Here is a 15,898-nt window from a genome sequence, read left to right on the forward strand (position 1 = left end):
CTGGATGGGAGACCTCCTGGGAAAACTAGGTTGCTGCTGGAAGAGGTGTTAGTGAGGCCAGCAGGGGGTGCTTACCCTGTGGTCTGTGTGGGTCCTAACGCCCCAGTGTAGTAATGGGGACGCTATACTGTAAAAAGCACTGTCCTTCGGATGAGACGTTAAACCGAGGTCCTGACTCTCTGTGGTCATTAAAAAATCCCATGGCACTTCTCGTAAAGAGAATTTTGTCCTGGCCAAATTCCCTCCACTGGCCCTTGTCTATCATGGCTTCCTAATAACCCCCATCCACTTGATTGGCTCTATGACTCTCTCTCCTCTCCACCTGTAGCTGGTGTGTGGTGAGCGCACTGGCGCCGTTGTCCTGTGGCTGCCGTCGCATCATCCAAGTGGATGCTGCACACTGGTGGTGGTTGAGGAGAGACCCCCCCACATGATTGTAAAGCGCTTTGGGTGTACAACAATACACAATAAAGTCCTAACGCCCCAGTGTAGTAATGGGGACGCTATACTGTAAAAAGCACTGTCCTTCGGATGAGACGTTAAACCGAGGTCCTGACTCTCTGTGGTCATTAAAAAATCCCATGGCACTTCTCGTAAAGAGAATTTTGTCCTGGCCAAATTCCCTCCACTGGCCCTTGTCTATCATGGCTTCCTAATAACCCCCATCCACTTGATTGGCTCTATGACTCTCTCTCCTCTCCACCTGTAGCTGGTGTGTGGTGAGCGCACTGGCGCCGTTGTCCTGTGGCTGCCGTCGCATCATCCAAGTGGATGCTGCACACTGGTGGTGGTTGAGGAGAGACCCCCCCAACATGATTGTAAAGTGCTTTGGGTGTACAACAATACACAATAAAGTGCTATATAAATGCATAATTCATTCATTCATTATTTTCTTACAGGTGAATGTTGAAGACTCGTCCCCTGATCAGACTGACTCTCTATTGATGACTCCTGCCAGTCAGACGTCCCCGACTGAGACTAATGCTGCCAATGCGACACCAACACAGGCCCGGCTCCGGAATCAAATCACTGAGGGTGTTTCTTAAATTAGTGAGGGTGCTCTCTCTCTCTCTCGCGCTATATACATGCATTCATATATATATATATATATATATATATATATAAAATATATATGTGCCATCTATCTCTCTATCGCGCGAGCGCGCTCTTATCTCACAAAGTTACGTTATAATCAATGAAGTTCTCAATGCTGCACTATGAATCTCTTATTTACATCGCGTCTACACTTTATTTACGCTGAGGAAATACTACAACTTTGCGGTGTGGATCGCCGGATCGGCTTTCACCGTGGACTAAGTGGAGTCCAGCCCGGAGTCGTCACATGTCCTTCCGGAGGCTTCTTCGTCGAAATCGCCGCCCACGCCTCTGCTCACTCTAACCCTCCTGCCATTCCTCACTTTATCCCCTGGCCTCTGCTCACTGTAGGCCGCGGTGTGTGACGCTGTGTTTCGTTGTGAAAGCGAAACTACTTTGTTTGGCCTTCCAAAATGGACACGACTAGAAATCAGTGGTTAAGTTGTATTTACAACACTGTTCCAGAACAGTTCAACCCAAATATTCAGATGTGTGCAGCACATTTTATGGAGGACTGTTTCCTGATCCTGGTAGAGTAGACTACAATGCCGGCTGTTCTGACTCACAGACTGTAAGTACGTCTTTTATATTTAAATATTTTTATATTTTATATATTTAAAGCAAATTTTTGGGCAGTGTAGAGTAGGGCTTGTTGTTTGTCATTTCTCCGATCACAAATGCAGACATGATTTTATGTTTACACGGTGCGATGCAACCCTTTTGCTTTTCCCTTGTGATGAGTCGGCCGCCGTTTTCAAACTGGCACAGCGCTTACTCGTGCATTTGCTAATTTAAACATGAAGAGGACTTATCCGTCTGGCAGCCAGAAGCGGAAAAAAGCAAGAAGAGGAGGAAAAGAGGAAACATGACAGCAGTAAATGATGGAGATAAGATTTAAGGATAATTATATGACAAACAAATGTTTTTGTTGTTAATTCCAGCTTATTTTCGTTTAATTATTTGCAAGATGAATTACTGGTAATAGTCCAATTACTAATAGGGTTACTGGGAAACAGGCTAGCTAGGGTTGCACTTAACAGCAGCATATTATTATCATTCATTACATTTACTTAGTTTACATTATTTATTTAGCTCTTCTACATTAAATTAGTTGAGTTAACATAATAAGTTGTCAACTAATAAAACTAGTAAAGCTGATAAAAGCATACCTCAGGTCAACAATGAACGAAGAGAGGCTGTCAGCACTGGCACTAATTTCAATTGAGCGGAACATACAACGGTCTTTGGATATGGAGGACATAGTGACAGCATTTGCTGTAGCTAAGGCTCGTAAGCACCATTTTTAAGGTGACAATCCGTTACTGTAAATATGAAGATTGTAGTGGATCTTCAAGATTGTATTGTACAGTATTGTATCTTCTGCCATAAAGATGAAGATTGATATTTCGTTAAAGAATAAGCACTTTTTTTGCATGGGGCCCCCACTTCATCTTGGTTCGCCTCTTATTACCACTTGGTAAATGCCATTATTACAGCATTAACTGAGGGTGCTATTGATTTTGTTTGAAACCGGGCCTGCACCAACGTAACATTATTCATTATTATGATACTTCATTCAAAGAGAGAGTGAAGAGAAATGGGAGAAGAGCATCAGCTAAACTCACTACACTCGACACCAGCTTTAACATATTACAAAAACTAATTTGCTATAATTCATTTTTTATTCATTTAAATAATACATTTAAAAAATATTAATTCTGTATAAATATATTTACACAAAAGAGATGACAAGAAACGGGTTTCCTGCAACAGAACAAAGAGTGCTTGAGGTTTTTCAGTATATTTAGGTTCCTGCTAATTTGATCCAGACAGGAACAGTGAGCAAATCTTTTTCTTTTCAGGATTTTTGTAATCATTAATAACAGCAGCATTTGCATGACATTGCAAGACCTGCAAGATGTTTTGCCCATTTCTGTATACATTAGCCTACTTCATGACTGACTGTGAACATGAATACTTAACATAAAATGAACATTTTGACCAAGAAATGTCATACTGAGTGCAAGACAAGCTCTCTTTACAGAGCGGCTGTCTGATACTGGTAATGTTACATCTGTACAGTTTTAGTATTATCTTGACAACACTAGAGAGGAAACACCAGTATGCCGTTATTCCCAAGATTCACGTTACTCTAAGATGGTGTTTTCAGCAGGAATCCTTTTATTTATGTTAAAGTCGATGTAACGATTTGTGTTTTTACTTGTTTGTTTGTGAGTCTCAGGAACTGAGCCTGTAATAACTGCACTGAAAGACACTGAAGCAACAGCAAACTGCCAAATAAGTATTTTTGTAATACTGTATATTGTTATGTATTATGTTCCATAACTGTTCCTGATGCACAATCCTTTTACTTGTGCTACTCTGAATGTAATTTAAGCACATTTCATAAAATAATTATTTACTTATATAACAAAAATATGAATTTTTTATTATAATCTTCAGATGTTTGCTGCTTGTCCTGAATGTCTTCATTATTGAAATCGATCTTTCATTGTAAATTGTGATTCTTTGTACTTTGTTGTAACAAAAATGTTGTAAATTGTAATGGTCTGTGTTTTATGAAGCATTTGAGATGCAAGAACTTTGCGAGGATGAACATGGAGACCTGTAGGGCATTCGAGGTAAAGGTCCACTCTTTCACATCATCTGTCTGTTATAGATGTTTTCTCCAGCTCATGTCTCTTTCAGTTCTTGAAGTATGTTGAGCTGTGCTGTACCTGGTTCTCTCAGGTTTCTTCTGCTGGATTCACCCATTCAAAGAGCTCGTTATCTGCCTACAGAACATCAGCAGATCTCACTGAACTCTGAACTATGGGGTTCCTGATTACAAGAACAGCATGATTTAGGATTGTCATCATGGTGTCAATTTTTGTAAATGCTCTCAGAAAAGTAATTTCAGTGTCAGAGCCAAAGTACTGTAAATAAGCCAAAGCCCTCACAAAAACCTGAACCACAACCTCAGTAGAAGACAAAAATCAGGTCCCTTGTGATCTGAGATGAAAATTTTTATACATTTATATATATTTGTTTTCTGTAAGTTTAAGTCAGCCAGGGAGTAAGTGCTAAACTTGAGAATGCATAAACACTAGTTTCTTAAAGGAACTTGTAAGATCTTTGTATGTTAATGTGACATTAAAAACATCTGATTTAACTCATAACGCCTGGAATCTGAGTTTGTTTGTCATTAAATAGTTGTTATCACAAATAAATGAACTAAGTTACATTGAATCATCTGTAGTGATCATTAGGTGTGTATTATGAAATGTGATTTTAACAGGCTCCGATGCACTGAATTGCAACTTAACCATTTTAGATCCAACCTTTTGCTAAAGTTCAACCATCCATTGATTTTGCTACAATCCAAAGGTTGATCTTGTAGGGAAAAGGCCATCTGTTCTTCTTCTTCTTTATTATGCAGAGCTGAATCTTGATTTTTTTTTTAAGAACGAATGTTTTGTTAGGATTTATTTCACCATTCTGAACAGAAAACACTTTAATTTTGTATTTAACTGAAGATGAGTGGAAATAGAAAAAAAGGATGCGCTGGGTTTGATAGACTCAGTGGTCATGAACATCAAACTCCACCATCCAGAGGTCTCATTATTTCAGCATCAACACAAAAGCAACAGAACAGATGTAAACATGGAGCAGCTAGAGGAAATGACATCAACATCTGTGTCCAAGGAATATGCTACTTCCAAATGCACCGCTCTACTTGCCATACAAGTAGAAATCACTCCATAACGTTTTATAGTACTACGTCCTCTTCTAACTTCGATAGGACCGAAGTAATCCACCCCAGTATTTGTAAAAGTTGGAAGATCAGGTGTAATTCGTTCAAAAGGCAAATCGGCCATTTTTTGCTCACCTGTCTTTCCTCTGTAACGTCTGCATACAATACATTTGGAAATGACCTTTCTTACAGCGGCATTGGCATTTGTAATCCAATATGTTTGTCTCAATTTGGACAACATATGATTCCTGCCACAATGACCCAATTGTTCATGAATGTGACGAAGCAGAAGATTCGAAATATGGTGATTCTTGGACAAAATGATGGGATGTTGGGATTCAATAGGCATAGCTGCCTTCCTGAGTCTTCCTCCTACTCTTATGAGTTCGTCATCCAATACAGGGTCCAATCTGTATATGCTGCTCTCCTTCTTGACTCCACGGGAACTGTGCTTTAGTTGTTCAATCTCGTCTCGAAACTCTTGTTGCTGACTGAAACGAACAATGGCCATTTCAGCCTCAAAGAGGTCTTCCAAAGACTGTCCGCCCAGAGTTGCTTTGAACAATTTAATTTGGGTATCTATGGTTGTTTTAGTAGCATTGCAATTCCTTTCCAGTGACAGTAATTCCTTCCTTTTGAGACATATCTTATTCAATAGCTTCTTCATCTTGAGTATCCAAGCGACTGCCACTTTCAATTTTTTCCAATCTGAAAAATAAGTGATAAAACAGTTATTGGCATTCTGTCTACCCTGCAGGATCACAGTATTCACTCTAAGGTCTTTCTTAATCTCTGGATCACCATCATGCATGTTCACAATTTCCTCCTTTGGGGCTGACTGATAATCTTCTGCTCTCCAAAGAAAGCTGGGACCTGCAATCATTCTTTTACTGTGCATAAAGGCCTTGACCTGCATTCCACGTGAAGCATCATCTGCAGGATTTTCCTTGGTGGCAACATATTTCCACTGTTGAAGCAGTGTCCTATCTCTTATGTAAGATACCCTATTTGCAACAAAGGTTTGAAAGCATTTGTTTTCATTCTTGATGTACTTGAGCACAGTTTGACTGTCAGTCCAAAAAACTGAATTCTCCAATTGAAATCTTAATTCCCTTTTCAACATCTGATCCACTTTAACAGAGAGAACAGCTGCTGTCATTGTTTCTCATCCTAAGATAAGTAAGCATGCCATATCCTCTTTCAGAGGCATCTGAAAAATTATGTAAACAGGCATGCATGATTTGTCCGAAATCTGTGGGTTTTAAGCATCGGCCTACTTGAAACTCTGCCACTTCATCCAAATCAGATATCCAACGAGTCCACTGTCTTTGAAGTGTTGGAGGTATATCTTGGTCCCAAATAAGATTCTGTCTACACATCTCCTGTAGTAGCAACTTAGCTGGCAGCATAAGAGGAGCAAGAAATCCCATAGGATCATAAACTGAACTAACTGTAGACAAAATCCCCCTTCTTGTACACTGATGGGGTTTCAACTGCAGTTTCAATTGAAATGTATCAGCTTCTGCACACCACTGAAGCCCCGAAGTTGTTTCTACGGGCAACTTGTCTCGGTCTAAATCCAAATACTGGATGTCTTTACTTCTGTACTCTTCTGGGACTGATTGCAGTACTTTGCGACTATTACTGATCCATTTGGTCAAACAAAATCCACCCTTTTGACAAAAAGAAATAAGATCCTGCACCATGGCAATAGCAGCCTCCTCTGAGAAGACGCTCTTCAAGCAGTCATCTACGTAGAAACAATCAAAGACAGTTTTGATCACTTCTGATGGAAAAAGTGATCGATTGTCCTCTGCCATTTGTTTTAACGCATAACATGCACAACTTGGAGAAGACACCGCTCCAAACAGATGAACTATCATCCTGTATGTAGTGACTTCCTGCTTCAAGTTTCCATCAGTCCACCATAGAAACCGAAGAAAATCCACATCTTCTTCTGCCACCTTGACCTGATGAAACATAGCTTGAATGTCTGCCATCAAAGCTATGGTTTCCTGTCTGAATCATAACAATACTCCCAAAAGTGAGTTCATAAGATTGGGACTTTGCAACAATTGCTTGTTGAGTGATGTATCTCTAAATGTTGTCCCACAATCAAACACAACCCTCAATGTTCCTTTCTTTGGATGTAATACTCCATGATGAGGAATGTACCAAACTTTTCCATAGTCACGATCCAATTGATATTCTGGCACTTTTTCAGCATATCCTTTCTCAAGAACATCAGAAAGGAAATCAGTATATTCCTCATGCAACCGTTCATTCCTTTCAAGCCTTTTTCTCAGACCATTGCACCTCTGTTTGGCAACACATAAGTTGTTCGGCAGTACAACATCATTATTCCGAAATGGTAGCCTCAAGCTATAATGACCATCCTGTAGTTTGACCGAGTTGGTCATTATTTCCATAAACTGCAGATCCTCCCTTGACATCTCCTCTTTCTCGACAATGTTTTCACTTAAGTCGTGAATATACTGACTTTGGAGCAATTCTTCAAGCCTCCTAATAGAAATCCTGTTGATGGTAACAGAGGGTGTGCCAATTTCATCCCTGCAGTTACTGCTCGTTTCTTAACAACTTCTCAGTTAATTTACAACCCACCCCAGTAGGGTTCTAATGACATATGGTCCATTACCATAGCTGTTTATTATTTCCCAAGGTTCCATTACTTGAGATGCGTTAGCTCCAATCAGTAGATCTATATTGGCTTCAATGTGTGGAATTGTTACTCTGTCCAAATATGGCCATTTGGAAATTTCCTCCTGCGTTACTATATTGTCTGAATTGACAGGCATTTTCTTGTGTATACACTTCAGGAAGGGAGAATAATTTATTATTGTTGATACCGCTTACCTCTAAACCAGTAATGACATTACAAGACACAAGCTGTTCTTTCCCCATAGTACGTAGGAAAATGTTAATCCTTTTTCCTCTAACGTTGAGCTCATTCATCAGCTGCTCTGAACAAAATGAGGCTGAACTCCCAGAGTCCAAAAAGGCATAAGTCTGAATCACTTTCTGACTTTTGACTGATTTTACTTGTACTGGGACAATTGAAAGCGAGTACTTTTCATTCCCGGCCCCTGTATGTCCACAAGTTTGGGTAGAAACTATGCTGCTCCTCTTTTCAGTGTCCTTTACCTGTGGATTTACAACTGGCAACTTGCGATATATGTGCAAAACTGTAGGATGCATTTGCTTGCAGACTTCACAGACAAAGCGATTATCACATTCTTTGCTAACATGTCCTGACTACAAACAACTGAAACAAATTCCTTTTCCTTTCAAAAAGTCAATCTTTTCTCATTGTGACTTCTTCTTTAAAGCATAACACCCTTCTTGGGGTAAAGTCGTGGCCTAATGGTTAGAGAGTCGGACTCATAACCCAAAGGTTGTGGGTTCGAGTCTCGTACCGGCAGGGATTGTAGGTGGGGGGAGTGAATGTACAGCACTCTCTCCCACCTTCAATACCATGACTGAGGTGCCCTTGAGCAAGGCACCGAACCCCAACTGCTCCCTGGGCGCCGCAGCATAAATGGTGTGTGTTCACGGTTTGTGTGTGTTCACTGCTGTGTGTGTGCACTTTGGATGGGTAAATGCAGAGCACTAATTCTGAGTATGGGTCGCCATACTTGGCCACACGTCACTTCACTTTCTAAAACATGACTGCCTTGACATAACAAGCAAGTCTTGTTTTCATTGGTCTTGCTCGCTGAACGAGTTCCTTGTTGCAAGTTTTTAACTGGAACTGAGGCAACAACATTTGTAGCAAAACTGTTTCCCTTGAATATCTTACCAGGTTTGCTTACACTTTGTTGTTTGTCTTGAATGCATCCAAACACAGGATCAGATATCATCTTTGCATGTCGTTCAATGAAATCCACAAGATGGGAGAAATTAGCTCTTCCTTGGATCAAATCCATTATCTCACAGGTTCTTTCTCGCCAACATTCTCTCAACTTGAAAGGTAACTTCATTACAACAGTTATCATATTACTTGGCATATTGAACTCTTGCATATAAGAAAAGATGTTTAAAAAAAAAGAAAGAAAAAAAGATGGTGGCGCCGGCGTGGTGTCGTATCCTGGCAGGCGCTGCGACTCCACCTTTTTTACACCTAGCTGGCCATTTTCTTTGCCTTTATACACATTTGTCAGAGACCATTTTAAACTTTACTTGCAGAGTTAAACGTTGCAATCACGAAAAAATTGAATCTACGTTTCGTGGTGTGTTTTTTCTACTATTACTTTTTCCTACGGCTGCACTACCGGTACGTGTTGTGTCCAGAACTCTCCACGTGGATCAGCTGTGCTCCAAAAACTCAAGTAGTTATGCTGCTCATGGGAAAAACTGTTTATATTCTGGTTTTCTCCAGTCATCTACTCGTGTGGGAAGTTTTCGTCATAACCTGCTCGGATACTATGCAGTTTATTCATCTGTTCTGGACTATGGACATGCTGTGATGCGTAAATATGCCTCTAGACAACAGGGTTTTGCTGCACCATCACGAAACACTCATGGGCTCTTGCTTATTTTACTGCTGCTCTCTGGGGATGTTCAATTAAATCCGGGACTGGTTAACCCGATAATACAGCTGGACTCTGGAGTTGAGCCTCATTTGGGGACGACCTCGGCAGCGTCTCACAATGAGGTGAGTGCCTGAGGATTTCCTGTGGATTTACCAGGCCCGTCAAACAGCAATGTGTGTTTAATTAACAACGTACACAATGCTCCAGTGCACAATATTTCTACACTGCTCTGCGGAGATTCTACTAGATCTACCAAGGCGCCAATGACTACACTTAACATCTCCACGTGTGTCGAAATCCTGCGGTAAGAAAGCATACTGTATGTAGAATTTTTCAGACTGTAAATCACGCGAAGGTTTTGTGGGACCCGAATGTGAAACCGAGAGGACTTTTTGGTGGACATTTGAATATCAGGAGTATTGTTTCAAAGAACGAACAGTTGTCTCATTTACTATCTAATTCAAATTTGGACTTCCTTTGCATATCTGAAACGTGGTTGCATCAATTATCTTCTCCAAGTGTATTTATGATGCCTGGATATCAATGTTTTAGATGTGATAGGTCCTCGGGAAGGGGAGGGGGAGTGTTAATATATGTGAGAAATGGTATTAAGTGTGAACGTCTTGTGTTTAACTCTATTAATGACTTGGGAGTTTGTAGGGCTAAAAATAATTTTGTCTCCTCAAATGTCATTTATTATCATATGCGTGTATAGACCCCCCTCAGTAAATGATATATTTTATAAACAACTTACAGAAATCTTTAAGGAATGTAATCATAACAAAGAAATAATTCTTATGGGTGATTTGAACTTGAACTGGTAGGACAAAGTAAAGAGGAAAAATCTCAAAACTATTGCTGATAAATATATTTTAAGTCAGATAATTAAAGGACCCACAAGAATAGCTAAATCCTCTAAGACACAGTTAGACCTAATATTCACAAACAAACCTGAAAGGATAATCAAGAGTTATAATTTTATCACTGGGTTATCTGATCACAATTTAACTTCGGTTGCTCGGAAACTGACCAAAAACAGGTTTAAAAACAATGCGACAAATTCTAATAATGTTTTCTGTTGTATACCTAAAGGAAAGCTAGTAGAGTTTAATGAGGAAACAGCTAGTTTAAAGTGGGATGATATATGATTTTCTCAGGATGTAGAGTATGGCTGTAACACACTCATCAATAGGACTAACTCTGTAAGGGACAAATTTACTACAAAAGTTCAGAAAAAAATAGGTATAAAAATAATCTACCTTGGTTCAATGACAACTTATGGAAGCTGATGAAGAACAGGGACTCAGCATTAAAGATGGCTATTAAGACAGGAAGGGATATCGACAGGCTTTGTTATAAAGGACTGCGGAATAAAGTTACTCGAGAGCTAAGAGTAGCTAAATCAAATGATTATCTTCACCAATTGAACGAGGTAAAAGGAAACAGCAAATTGATTTGGAAAAAATGTTAATAGTCTTCTACAGAAGGAGATAAATTCTCCAGGAGATCTCAAGATCAAAGTTCAAGGAAATTTTATTCTAGATGATTATTCCATTGCTACTGTTTTTAATCATTTTTTTTAATTAATTCTGTTAATGAACTGTGGGAAAAATTTGTAAAAATGGAAATAATTATTCTACTGTCTGATGTTGATAGCCAAGGTTTTAACCTAGCCATGACTAAGGAAACACAGGTTAACAGAGTTATCAGCTCATTAAGAAATACTAAATGTAGGGATGTTCATCAATTTGATACTAAGTTTCTTAAAACTCATAAAGATACTTTAGCTCCTGTTATCTCTCATTTCATTAATTTATCATTTGAATATAGTGTTTTTCCTACTGCATGGAAGCAAGCCATTGTTTCTCCTATTTTTAAATCTGGGGATCATTTTGAGGTAAGCAACTATAGACCAATCAGCATATTGCCAGTAGTCTCAAAGGTTAATGAATGTGTGTTCTTCCAATGCAGATATTTTTTATAAATGGTGAAAAGATAGACATTTTTACTGAGTTTAATTATCTTGGTTTAACGCTAGATCCAAATCTTAGTTTTAAAAAACATGTAAAGAAATTGGTGAGGACTATAAAATATAACTTGATAAATTTTAGACAAATTAGACAATGTCTACCCACTGATGTAGCCAAGACTTTTATGCATGCTGCAATCTTTTCATAAAAATTTTTGAGCTTTGATAATTTTAGACTTTTCTCAAATTTGTGTATGGTATATACAATTTTAAATGGTTTAGCCCCTTCTGTACTTCGTGATTTTGTGCATTTTCGCTCTACAGTCTCTGTAAGATCTACTAGATCATCATCTACTAGTGATTGTGTTGTTCCTTTTCGTCATTCTGCCTTTGGGTTATCATCTTCTCAGGGAAAGCTATTATTCACTGGAACACTCTACCAGAAGACATAAGGATGTGCACATCTATTGACATGTTTAAATTAAAACTAAAATTTTGTTTAAAAGCAACTCAAATCTGTAAACACTGATATAGTTGTGGCTTAACTGAACGTTATTTTTATTTATTTTTATTTTTTGGCTCTGATGGGATGTGTATAAGTATTACTGTATTGTATGTGTTTGTTATTTTGTTCTTATGTCTATCTGTGATTATGATTACCTGCCAGGGGACCGCGGATGAAAACTAGCCATTGGCTAAATTCGGTACAATGCATGAAATGGAAACATTTATGTTAAAATTGTACATGGTCCCTTTTCAAATAAAGTTTAATAATAAGAGATATCATCAATAAGATTACAACATGAGCGCAGAAATAAGGAATATGCATATAACCCTTGTGCGTCCTCTGTCTTTATCGAGGGCCAGCCTAAAGCTTTATCCATATACGCAGCAGTGACTTTAAGTTCATTACCAAATTGCTCCTTCAGAAGATTTTTAGCTAATGAATAACCTATTTCAGGATCAAGATGTTGGCAACTCCGAACCAATTATTTTGGTTGTCCTGTGGTAAATTGTTCCAGAAAATACAAGCAGTCCCTTTTATTGTGAGTCCTTTCCTCAACACCATGCTCAAATGCTCGAATAAAGGGTACACAATGGAGTGGATTACCATCAAAGACTGGAATCTCTCTATTTGGAAGTGTGTAAGGTTGAGCTTGATGTATCAGATATGCAGTGAACTCCTCCTGCATTTTCAAAATCTCAAAAAGAGGTTCATCTTGAGATTGAAGAGGGTTTGTAGCTTGTGTTGCCATATTGCCTCTGGAATGTTGTACAGAATAATGTTAATCCTGATGTTAGTGAGTACTGCTGTCATGAGTGTTCAATCCTCCTTTGTGCTGCATTTTTGTTGATTGTGATGGGATATTAGAGGTAGCACCAACTGGTTGTGATGGACCGCTGTAAATTACTCCAGCTGTACCCACTGATATTTGACTCATTGGCACATATGCAGTAGCTTGTGGATTTAACATCTGGTCTTGTTGAATCAAAAATTCCATTTCCTGTCACATCCCTTGATGTTTGACCCTTTGTTACTTTTCGTTTAGAATGAGAACTACCAGTATGTGAACATTTGCTATGGCTGTCAAAAGTACTAAAAACAGCCATTTTTGCATTAGATGCTGCAATTTCAGCATATAATTCAAGTTGCTCCTTTTTAGGGATGCACCGATATGAAAATTTTGGCCGATACCGATAACCGATTATTCTTTATTTTTGAAAGCCGATAACCGATATGTTGGCCGATAAATCTATATCCAAATTGTTATATACTTTTTGAGAGCCTGATTACAAAAAAGGTATCATCATTAAAAGCCACATCCCAAACACTTCAACATAAGTTTGTTTCCTCAATTCCTAGAACAGGGGTCACCCAACTCGGTCTTGGAGGGCCGGTGTCTTGCAGAGTTTAGCTCCAACTTGCCTCAACACACCTGTCTGGAAGTTTCTAGTATACCTAGTAAGACCTTGATTAGCTGGTTCAGGTATGTTTGATTAAGGTTGGAGCTAACCCCTCCAGGACCGAGTTTGATGACCCTTGCATTAGAATATAAAACAAATGGTTATTCATAAGCAAATGCTACAACCTTTTATTATCGTCTGTTTAAATATATCTATTATTATATAATCATTGTTTTAGTTCAGTAGGAATGCAAACAAACACATAGGATTTGATGTGAAAAATGTATGCAAAATAAGGACAAATGTTGCTTTGCAAACTGAAAGTTGTTAAAGACCACTTGCAATGGCTTTCATATGCACAGTTTTTGTGTGTGTATGTGTAGTTTGCTGTATAATCACTCAGCAGCTGTTGGTTTGTGTTTCAGGTGTTCCTGCTGCTGAACTATATCAAATGAATAGAAAGGCAGTGAACGAGGGAGAATCTGTCACTTTAGATCCTGGTGAAATAAAAAAATATTTAATGTCGTGGTATTTTAATGACGTTCGTATAGCTGAAATTAATGGAGATCCCAATAAAGTTGGTAACGAGAGATTCAGAGACAGACTGAAGCTGGACAATCAGACTGGAGCTCTGACCATCATGAACACCAGAACCACAGACTCTGGACTTTATAAAATACAGATCATCAGCAGCAGATTCAGTATTATAAAGAGCTTCAGTGTTACGGTCACTAGTGAGTATGATTTAGTCATTCAGTGCCTTTTCCCTTGAGCAGAGTAAATGTTTTCAGTGTGGCCTATATGATAAACTGAGCTTTGACTAGATAATCTGTATCACCTTGACTTGCACATCAAGTTACATATAACTGACACAACAAACATGCGGTTAACAAGTCTAATGTTATTAACATGGAAAATGACTAGTAATAAAGACTCTTCTTGCTGTTACAGGTTCAGGTTTGTCTTCAAGTGTTATAGAAGAAAAATATGTTGCTGGTGCTGTTGTTGGTGTTCTGCTGCTCGTGGCTGCTGTTGCTGTTGTGATTTGTAAAAGAAAGAAAGGTGAGTATTACATACACCTGATTTAACAAAATGGAAGTGTAGAATTTACTGTGTGAAAATAATCTTTAAAATAATGTGCGTTTAATTGAGTTTGTTATTATTTAAACAGACATCAGGACACAGCACATTGCTCAGGTGAGGAACGATGAGCACTGAATCTGCAATTTTGCAACATAATTTATGTGTTTTATGCTGTTTTACTTACTGCTGTTTTACTTAGTCCGAGGTAAGTATACAGCGCGCTGCTATCTCTCCCAGCACCTCTACTCCGTGTGTTTCTCTGCACAGGCCCGGTGCACCCAGGACGCGATCTTCCCAGATGTCCTTCACTCCGGCGCCGGGACACCACGGACCCTGGGTGCAGCCGCAGCGGAAGACGAGAGGTCGCCCAGCAGCGCGCTGTATACTTACCTCGGACTTGTGAGCATGCACCTGCACTCAAAGGTAGACACACATCCGCCATTAAAGCAAGTAACAGTGAGTAAACCATGGTAATGTGTGTGAATAGAGTATTAGTGTAAGCGAGATTAGCAGTAAGTAAAACAGCATAAAACACATAAATTATGTTGCAAAATTGCAGATTCAGTGCTCATCGTTCCTCACCTGAGCAATGTGCTGTGTCCTGATGTCTGTTTAAACAATAATAACAAACTCAATTAAACGCACATTATTTTAAAGATTATTTTCACACAGTAAATTCTACATTTCCATTTTGTTAAATCAGGTGTATGTAATACTCACCTTTCTTTCTTTTACAAATCATAACAGCAACAGCAGCCACGAGCAGCAGAACACCAACAACAGCACCAGCAACATATTTTTCTTCTATAAAGTGCAAACTCACTGTTTCCCTGGTGCTCGTGTTCTCGATGTTTGGGGTCGACGGTAGCGCCGGCGCCACCAGTGCATGTTTTTCTGATAAGAGCAAAAAGAACTTAAAATGCTCGTTCATTTTTGTTTGTACACATAAGAGTAATACACCATTCGAATCTGTAAAGGGTCTACTTTTATTTGTGTACACTCACAATATCAACAAAACATTGTGTTTTTGCAAAATAAAGAAAATAAACAGGGTGTGCTTTTAGCCGTCTCATTCTCCGCGCATATCTGTTTGAAACGCGTCACTAAAATGAACTGAAACTCAGCGAATATTTGACACACACACATGAGCGACATATCTATAGAAAGCTTAACATGTCTACTTTTAAACGAAGTAAGACATGACGATGTGTAAACGTATCAAGTAAGCTGTAAATAAGTGATGCATCGACAGACATATATGCGCGTCCTTTCTGGGGACGCTCGTTCAGTTTTCAACTCCATTCAGAATCTTCGAGTAAGTGTGCATTCATATTTTACAGATGCTACTTTCATTTGATTTATTTGCTGTATGGTAAACTGTTTGTTATGTGGTAATTGTGTTCTTTGTTTCGATAAATTAGTACTAGTATTAGTGAACATAATAATAATGTAGTTTGTGTAAACAGCATGCTTGCTTTTTTATTTCAGATGTGAGAATAACAGTGTAAAAGAACCTGTTGCAAAGAGAGCCAAAGCAAAGCA

At 38.8% G+C, this 15,898-nt stretch overlaps 1 protein-coding gene across 1 annotated transcript in view; it reads left to right on the forward strand.

Annotated features, from left to right (window-relative positions):
* Window positions 1-15,898, forward strand: part of LOC107566427 (uncharacterized) — a 28,193-nt gene that overhangs the window by 11,006 nt on the left and 1,289 nt on the right. Inside the window, exons 10-11 of the mRNA XM_016251885.1 lie at window positions 900-1,035; window positions 14,225-14,335. Coding sequence (XP_016107371.1) covers window positions 900-1,035; window positions 14,225-14,335 — 247 coding nt within the window. The remainder of the gene's footprint in view (window positions 1-899; window positions 1,036-14,224; window positions 14,336-15,898) is intronic.

The sequence above is a fragment of the Sinocyclocheilus grahami genome, unplaced genomic scaffold, assembly GCF_001515645.1.
Source record: "Sinocyclocheilus grahami isolate Dianchi unplaced genomic scaffold, SAMN03320097.WGS_v1.1 scaffold1075.1, whole genome shotgun sequence".
Taxonomy (NCBI): domain Eukaryota; kingdom Metazoa; phylum Chordata; class Actinopteri; order Cypriniformes; family Cyprinidae; genus Sinocyclocheilus; species Sinocyclocheilus grahami.